The 9,167-nt window shown below is 41.2% G+C and overlaps 1 protein-coding gene across 1 annotated transcript in view; it reads right to left on the reverse strand.

Annotated features, from left to right (window-relative positions):
* Nucleotides 1-9,167, reverse strand: part of LOC103599682 (A disintegrin and metalloproteinase with thrombospondin motifs 16-like) — a gene marked incomplete at its 3' end in the record, with an annotated part of 61,153 nt that overhangs the window by 50,187 nt on the left and 1,799 nt on the right. Inside the window, exons 2-4 of the mRNA XM_008583828.1 lie at nucleotides 8,904-9,006; nucleotides 5,455-5,552; nucleotides 3,144-3,469 (exon numbers count right to left, since the gene is read on the reverse strand). Of these exons, the coding sequence (XP_008582050.1) occupies nucleotides 3,144-3,469; nucleotides 5,455-5,552; nucleotides 8,904-9,006 (527 nt within the window). The remainder of the gene's footprint in view (nucleotides 1-3,143; nucleotides 3,470-5,454; nucleotides 5,553-8,903; nucleotides 9,007-9,167) is intronic.

A 9,167-nucleotide genomic window follows, 5' to 3' on the forward strand; every position in this document is an offset into this window, starting at 1 on the left:
ATGGATGAGTCTGGAGAAAATTATGTTAAGTGAAATAAGCCAGACAAAGAAATAGAAATACAGCATGTTCTCAGTCATAACTGGTGGCTAGAAAGGAAAGGAAGGAAAAGAAGGAAAGAGGGAGGGAAGGAGGTAGGAAGGATGGAAGGAGAGAAAGAAAGAAAAGACCACAAGAATGCGTTGAAGTTTCAGAAGGAGAGAACAAACCTAAGGATACTAGAGATGGGGAGTGGGGGGTAGGCAGAAGGTTTGGGGAGTGATAGGTCCAGTAAAGGACAAAAAGAAAAATGACTTGTAATAATGAATGTGCTAATAATAAATAAATAAAAATAAAAAAGAAAGATAGTGTGAACGTTTCCATGAACTTTTTGCAGTATCCTCGTATCAACTTTCACTGTGTGCTTCAAACCAGTTGTTAGAGAAGTACAGCAAAATGATCCCAAACTCAAAATCTGAGAACCCGGTGAGAAAACCATATAGCAGTTTGTAAACTGCGTTGTCTTACAACTGTAAATCATTTCCTTTAAGTGTACAGTATAAGATACAATATTCTTAATTAAGCAATATATTTTTAAACTTAAAAGTGATATTCTCGTACTGAAGATTAAATAGGGAGACTAGAACACAGAGTATCTCCCACAAGAAGGGACTTTGTTTTCAAAGTGCTGCCCACTGGAATATGCAAAGATGTGTGAGTGAGAACAGGGTGCAAAGAAGACAACCCTACTGACTCCCAATTGCCATTGGAAAGCGGGGTCAATCAGGTCCACCTGGAGGCCCTATAGAAAGGCTTAGGGATCCACCCCGGGCTTCAATGAGAATCTGAAAGAGCCAAGAATGACAACAATTACACAGAAAGAAGCCATCCTCTAATGGAAAAAACACACTATTTTTCTTCATATGTTAACAGATTTGAAAGATGAGGAATGGGATAGCCATCAATCGGCTGGGAAATGACACACACGGCAGCTATGGAAGGAGCCCATTCAATACTTTCATCATCTGGCTAAAGACAGGGGGCATTTTTATCCTTTCTTTTTCTGCTTTAAGATGCCTTGGATTTGTCCTGTCTTGTGGTGAATGCTCCTAAACCCCACATTCTCAAGTCTAGTTGAAGTCTCGTTTGTAATGACCATCTATAGACAAAATACTGGTCATGCTGGAAGTTACGAATTTGGAAGATTAATGGTGAAGGCACACAACCGTCTGTTCCAGTGACCACAATATCAGATTCCAGCGTTTATTATCCAGAGGAGCCTTTTTTTTTCCTGTTCTTTTTCACATTTTTATCTTTCCTGTAATTGTACACTTACAGCTTTAGGTGTTAACTCCCATCAGCTTCAAAGAGAGCCAGAAAACTCAAGCTGCTTCCAGCCAACTAGATTCACAGGACTGACTCCAGGCCACGGCTCAGCCACCAGGGGTGAGCCCTGGCTTACAGAGACCCAGGGCAGCAGTGAGCTTGCTTCCCTGCTGGGTTAACAAGAAGCATCTTCCCAAACTCCACAGAAAAACTCAAAATCACTGAACTCCAAAGGGCACGGCACACCTCTCTACCACACAGATGGCTTCCATTTCTGGTTTAAGCCTTTGTGGAAGAAATCCAACAAATAGATATCTTCATTTTGTGCATGATGTGAAGAGTTCTAGTCCATTAATTATGGAAGATCTATTTTTCTTGGACAGTGTGGAAGAAATCAGCCACATTGTCTTCATGCTTAACAAGAGAGCCAAATCACCACCACCCGATCCCTGGCAACTCCTTGCTGTATCCATTTGCAAACCAAAAGCCTTTTGCAAATGAAAGTAGAAATGAGATCAACTCATATCAAATTCCCCTAAGAAACAGAATGCTAATACTTAAAAAATATTTTTACAGGATTTAACATTTGCATACAAGTAGTATTTATGGACTTGGTTATAAATGATCTTTTAGCATACAATACGTACTCTTATACACACCCCAAATCCTTATGAGATACAGGGTCTGAACTCCCTCTTTCCAAAGAGGGAAAGAAATTTAAGACAGACTGAAAACATTTTCTAGAGATGCAGTCAATGTCCAAAAACCTGCTTGCCAAACCTTTAACATCATCAAGACCTTGAAGTGTTGTGCCCACGCATATCCACTCTACGATCTATGCTGTTTTTTGCTCATCTATGTCTGAATGATTAATTTGTGGCCAAGAATATAAGGATCTTCTAAGATTTTTTAATATGGAAATATTTTAAGAAAAGTTAAAGATAAGCCATTGAGATTTCAGCTTGTGTTGTCCTGAGGGATGCATGTAGATTCGCAGCTTGACCAGATGCTCCTCACTGTAGGGTCCCTGCAAGGTGGAGGAACCACCTGAAGCATCTCAGGGATGTGCAAGGTCTAAGTCAGCAGAAAGTGGGAAATGGACTAGCAAATTCATTAGTCTGATAAGGCCAGCAATGCCCTTTCATGGATGAATGCCCAGTTTATAAGCAAGTTGCCATCATAAGAATGACAGAAGTGAAGTCACTGCTGCCCCATAATGTGTTACTAACACTCCAGAAAATTCTGTGATCCTTGAAAGGGAAAACATTACTGACCAAATAAAACCAAAACTGGACTTTTAGGATTACATTTCATAAATTTTACTGATATAACTATCACATGTAATCATTTTTATAAATCCAAAACATTCCTTTAGTCATATTCTTTCTCTTCTTTTTCTTTTTCTTTTTACAAACACCTTCATTTAAACATCCAATCAAAGAATAAAGAATCACCATGGCCAATCTATTGAATATATTTAATACCCTTATTCCATTCAACATGAAGGCATTTCTCCAGTTTCCATAACAGACCAGTAAGTTAGAATTAAATCATTCCCTAAGAAGTTAATGTATTCAGACCGGGCCACAAGTTCTTATGTGCAATTTCAAACCAATCTGCTCCTCCACGATTATTCTAGAACAACAACAGCAACAAAAGGGCAGGTGTGTACACACAACCTGTTTCAGAAAGTATCACTTGGCAATTTTCCTCCTGCTTAATCTGTGCTGCAGTACCAGAACAAGCTACAAGATTTCGAGGGAAATCCCTGGTCGTGCCTCCCCTTGTCAGATATCACTGTGCATGCCTCACTTACTACCGGAGCACGAGCTGTACTCACCAAACCTTGGCAGGTGGAAAGGGCCACCGAGGAATTTCTGTGGTATCGTAAGGAGCCTTGGTAAAAACAGAAGTCCTCTGGAGAGAAAGTCTGCACGGACTTAGTACCACCCTTTCCCAAAGTCTGCACGATAAATCCAGGAGCCACCAGGTTGCTGGAAGCTTTCAAATCCATCTGGAAGTTGTGCCTGAAGCCCTTCAGCCAAAGGTGAAGAGAATCAACTGCTAGCTGGGCCACCGCCCTTCGCCGCCGCTGATGGTGCATGATCTCATGGGACACATAATCTCCCCTGTGGTCAACCTCGTAGGCTGAGACCAGGTCATATTCTGAAATCAAAGAGCGGGAAGTGTCTGAGTAACTTCAGGGTTCTGAGAAGAATCAGGAAATCTTACAATGTAAGACTATCTTACCAGATGACATTGGTACCCAGTAAAACAGGATGGAAGAAAATGCAACCTGCCCATTTCTCAAATTCAAGATGTCAAATAGCTGACATCACAGGTGAAAGAGAAAATCTCAAGAGGGCCCTTTGGTTAAGTCATTTTTGCCCCATTAATGTATTAACAATCCAGTAAATTCTATGACAGTGAAAGAGGAAAACAGATTACTGACCGAAAAAAACCCAAACTAGACTTTTAGGAATGTATGTCATAAATCTTACTGGTAGAGTAACTATCACATATAATCATTTTTATAACTCCAAAACACTCCTTTAATCCTATTCTTTCCATTTTCTTTTTACAAACACCTTCATTCAACTAAGAAATTTCACTTTAAAAATACCCACAATTTTTCAGAAAACCTTTAAAAAGAAAAATATGATAGGTACCATTTGCTGTTTAATTTTTGAACATTTAATTATTAAATCATTGAATGTATAGGAGAATAAGCAGAAGATACATGTATTCCAGGCTCTCCACATGTGAACATTTAGAAATGCTCACGTGTGTATTAGTCCTGGCTCAAAATCCCTGTTAACCCTCCAAGTGGCCTTGGTTCTTGGGACTTAGATTTCACACTCCATAGCCTTTTAAAAATGGGTACCACATTCTTCTTCCCACTATAATATACAGTATGTGGGTCTAAAATGAATTAAAATATATTATTTATTTTTGAAAAGTGAAAGTAACCCCCAAGGAGCTATCAGACTTCAGGGCACCATGGAGGTTTGCAAGTCTTCAGTCTTCTGGGATTGTATCCAGCACCCACCGGAGCATTGCCCATCTGTACAAAGCACAGTAAGAAAATCTGAAGCTCCCCCAGATCCCAGGCAATGGCCCTTGGTTGCCTTTCTGTAATTATTACAGTTGTCTTCTCTAAAGGGGTTTCTCCTCTTCTAGAAAATTAATTTTTTTTTTCATGGTCATAACCAGGATTTGTTCTCTCCTTACAACCAATAACTATATCATCTCTGCTATCCAGAGTTCAGACAAAAGCCTGTTTCTGAGCAGGCTCCTGAAGGAAGGAGTGGGCTTCACGCTAGGGGTCAGATCCTGCTACATGGCACTTTCTCAAATCAGACCTGGAGTTTAGACCACGGGAAGGTGGCTTTGTTAAGGCTGGGTTTACAAAAAAATTCAGATAATGATTTGTTAGCTTGGTTTATACATTTAAAATATATAAACATATAGCATGTGTACCTCCAAATCTATCGAGTGCTGGGCCTGCATGTGTCAGGAGAGGGCCTGCTTCCTACCCTGTATTTTTTCTAGTCACCAGAAAATAACAGTTTAGCATGACACCAAACTTACTCTGAGATATCCTTTGGGCTACTTGTAGGACAAAAGTGAAAATTACACAACTGTTTGACTTAGTTTGCCTTTCCCCAACCACGTCCCTTGTGGTGAGACTTCAGCCACTCCCCTCCCTGGCTTTCTGGACTAAGCGAAAAGGCCAGTCTGACCTGGTCACATTAATGCCTCTCATTCCCTTGCAGCCTCAGGGGGGTGCTCTCCATCTTGCCATGAGCCTCTCCCCACTCAGCAGAGGCAGCGAGTTGAAAGCAGGTTGAACTATTTCAAACAGTGGTTAATAAGCAAATTTTATTGCACCTAAAAATTTGATTACTGTTTAAAAAAATCAAAGTATTCCCAGATGGTATAAGCCATAGTCTTATGACCTTTATTTTGGAGGGCAGATAATGTGTATCCTTTACTTCAGGAGGACATAATATTTAGCTTGCAAAATAATTACTGATAAGCCTCTTTTAAATAAACACACACAGTGTTGTGCTGATAAATGTCTGACAGACAGCTATCTGGAGAGAAATGACTTGGTTTATAGCTTTTGCCAATTTCCCTTGTGTAAATACTTCCATGGTGGTTGATTTCAATGACCTGAGTGACATCACTGCACGTGGAGTTTGGAAGAGACTGCAGTCTCTTCTGTAGTGTTTCTACTGTACAGGTACTATCAATGCAAATAATCTCAAGAGCATAAGAGTAGTGAAATAGAATCAAATAATTATAAAGTGATGAGTTTTGAGTATTTTCATTTTGTTTTTAATATGATTCATTTCACTGTAAGTTTATATAGCTTAATTTTTCATAAGCAGCTCACAGAATTCCAGAAGAGGGAACACTGAGCTCTCAAGAACTGGTGTGCGCTGGCCCTGGTCCACAGCTGCACACCACGGGAAAGGCACGCATCCTGCCCATCCTAAACCCTTCCTGAGAATGAGGGGAACATGTGTGATGGAAAAAGACCTACCTTCCCATTTTTTCCAGTGGTTCTCACCTGGGGTGAGTTCCCCTCTCCCTACTCACAGGGATACCTGGCAATGTCTGGAGACGTTTTTGGTTGTTGCAAAGAGGCAGGGGGGGACTATGCTCCTGGAATCTAGTGGGTAGAATCCAGAGCAGCCACAACATTCTGCGGAGCACAGGACACACCCCTGCAGCAAAATGTCAATACTGCCAAGGTTGAGAAATCCCAATGTAGTCAAAAGAGTGGTCCTTAGTATCAAGTAGGCACCCTCAGTTATGGGTAGCTGACTGTGAAAAAGGTCATAGTTGAAGAATTCAATGAAGGGACAAAAGAAGCATCATCTCGGCACACACTTACCATTTGGAGAGAAGTCACAGTATAAATGCAAGAAGCTGAAAACTTAAAACTAATTTTAAGCTTGTGTTTTAAGATTATAATCTCCAAAACTATTGGTTCCTGATTTAAAATATATCTATATCTATATGTAAGTGAGACTTCTGTTCTTTGAGACTCCTTTAAATAAGGCCTTGGTCCTATATAGATTTTTTAATGGGAAAAAGTTCACAGATGGCTGCTCTACTCAGTACCCTGAACATCTTGATTTCAAGAAGGATTGGACCACAGCATCAAGTGGAGGAAGCCTGGGGCTTAGGCATGATGGGATGAGGTGGGGCCCCCATGAGTGTGCTGCAGCAGCTCACGGCAGCTTCAGGCTGCTGATTTTGCACATTGTGTTCAGTGACATCACCCTGATAGCTTGAAATCAGCCATAGTGGGAGTATTTATTTCCACCACCAGAATCAGCAAATGTTACAAACTAGAACACCCCCCCCACCACCACCACACACACAAGGTCCTGTTATTGAACATTTACAAGCACACCACTGGAACAACCCAAGAGTCCGCCCTGTCTCATGCTGTGTAAATGTTTGAATGTCAATCATTCAACACTTCCAACACACACACAAAAACATGTCTATTATGTCCAGTGAAACAAACTTCTAAAGAACTTCCAAACCTTGCCCTGGGAGCTTAATTTACTTTGGGATTTAAAAAGTTAACACATCTGTGAGACATCTTTGGTCTTAACGGGAGCCACTATTTTTATTACAAACGTAAATTTGTAGAAAAAAGCATTCCAGTCTCTTACTGAGAAATAAGGAAAAGCAATCCTAAATCAGCAAAAATGAAACTTTCACATCAGACTTCATGTCTGAAATAGAATTGAATTAATTTAGTTATCTATTATTGCCTCAGAGAATATATGGGGTTCTCTTGCCCACTGCGTAATTACTTCATACACCCAGCAACATATGTAGTAATCGTTTGAATTATGTGTTACTTTAAACAAAACTCATGGCCAAAAACAGATACTTCAAAACCAACTTGTATAAGGGATACCTAGACATGCAACAGTGAGTTGACTCCAGCATCACACAAAGTGGATTCCAGCTCTGCTATTCCAGATGGAAACAGTAACACCACTAGCAAAGACAGTCTTTCCCCTGCAGTGTGAAAGCTTTCCACTGATGCCCACTAAAGCACATGGAGGGTGTTCACTGATGATGGCTCACACATGCCCCTTCAGGTTCTGACCAACCCAGGTAAGTGGTTGCTATGGAAACGCTGTGCTTGTGATACCAGTGGAGGCGCAGGTGATTACAGCAGCAGTCAGCAGCCTGCTCACGGGGGACAGATAGGTAAAGGGAGACCCGCGCTCAGGCGAGAAGCTCTGGCTTTTCTTTCTGAATGGTTCTCTGTCTCTAGTGTTCCTATCTTAAATAAAACTTCACAAATAGTCTCCTGAATCACTGTGGAATTTTCATAATTTTAGAAAACTAGATTTCTTTTTTTACAAAATTCTTTAAAAATAAAAGGTAAAGGTAGACAATTAATTTCTAATATGGATTATTATATTGTACAATACTTTGTAAAAGAAACATTAAAGGAGACAAAGACAACCTCAAGAAAGTGAGCTTTAAATAGACAGATAATTAATACACAGAGAAAATTACTTTAAAAACATTTTATATCATTTGCACCTAGCACCCTCTAGTGGTCCTCAAAACGATCCTATGGTCCAGCATCAATCTGAAACATCACTTTATAAAACTTCACATATTCATTCAGTAGGGGAGAATTTCAACAGTTAATGCATATAATAAATTCTTGTCCTTATGTTATTTCATCAAGATAAGGAAACTATATTGAGGAATTCTAAATTATTGACTCTTTACTTGTCAAAATTTTCCAAAAATACATTGAGATAATCAAAACCTATTTCTTCCTCTAAAGTTCAATGCTGTTACCATTTGAGATGGCAGTTTATTGTTCGAAATGATGCAAAGTACTAATACTTAGTAATTGCCTCCGGGTTGGGTTCAGATAAAAACCACCTGCTAACGAGTGTTACACACCTGCTTTCTCATTTACCTGAAGCAACGTGAACACACACAGATCTATGCTGATGAGACGTCAAATCTGCAAATGCCACTTGTACTTAGCACAAGTAAAACCATACGCTGCAGAATGACCAGACCTGCTTTTATGCCAAGTCATGGCCCAGGACATGAACGTTGCTTATGATGTCACAACATGCTAATCAGACACTTCATGGACAATTATATTCCGATTTTGCCCCAGTGCTTGAAGAGCATTAATTTTGATACTAAGATGATAAACACTGAGGAAAAATTACCGTCTTTTTTCCAATTTAAAGAGGAGTAGGAGAAGGGATGCGGAACGGGGTAGGACGCCCCTTACAATGGCTTAGATGTCTCCGTCAACACAACCTCCAGATTCTTCCTAAGCTCCTTAAATTTTGGAAAAATGAAAGTATTTCCTCGCCTTTTCCTATGGTGATAACTGTTTCACCAGGGCACACGACAGCACTATTGGTGGAAGTCCACTCACGGCGCTCCCTTACAGGGCACGGAAAAAAACAGAGACATCTCGAGAGTACAGTTGCACCGAGTCGTGAACATTCGCAGCACCTAAGGGGGGTTACGAGCTGCTAAACTGCAAGGATTGGAAGCCCCCACCTCGCGGACTTACCGCCCTTTTCCACCCAGCCCGGCTGCTCCGCGAGAGGGGGAGGATGAGGGACGCTCGGCCTCCCAGGCGCTGTCGCTGCGGGTCCCACGGCGCACGCAGGTGCCTGCTGGAAAACAGCGGCGACACCTCGGTGAGACTGCAGGGACTGCGGGAGGGGAGCTTCAGGAGGGACCCGTCTCCCGCCTTCAGGGATGCCCGGTGACTGCTGGTGGCGGGAGCACACGGGACTCACCTGCACACCCACCTGCGCCAGCAGCAGCAGCG

The sequence above is a fragment of the Galeopterus variegatus genome, unplaced genomic scaffold (assembly GCF_000696425.1).
Source record: "Galeopterus variegatus unplaced genomic scaffold, G_variegatus-3.0.2 Scaffold3056, whole genome shotgun sequence".
In the NCBI taxonomy this organism is placed as follows: Eukaryota; Metazoa; Chordata; class Mammalia; order Dermoptera; family Cynocephalidae; genus Galeopterus; species Galeopterus variegatus.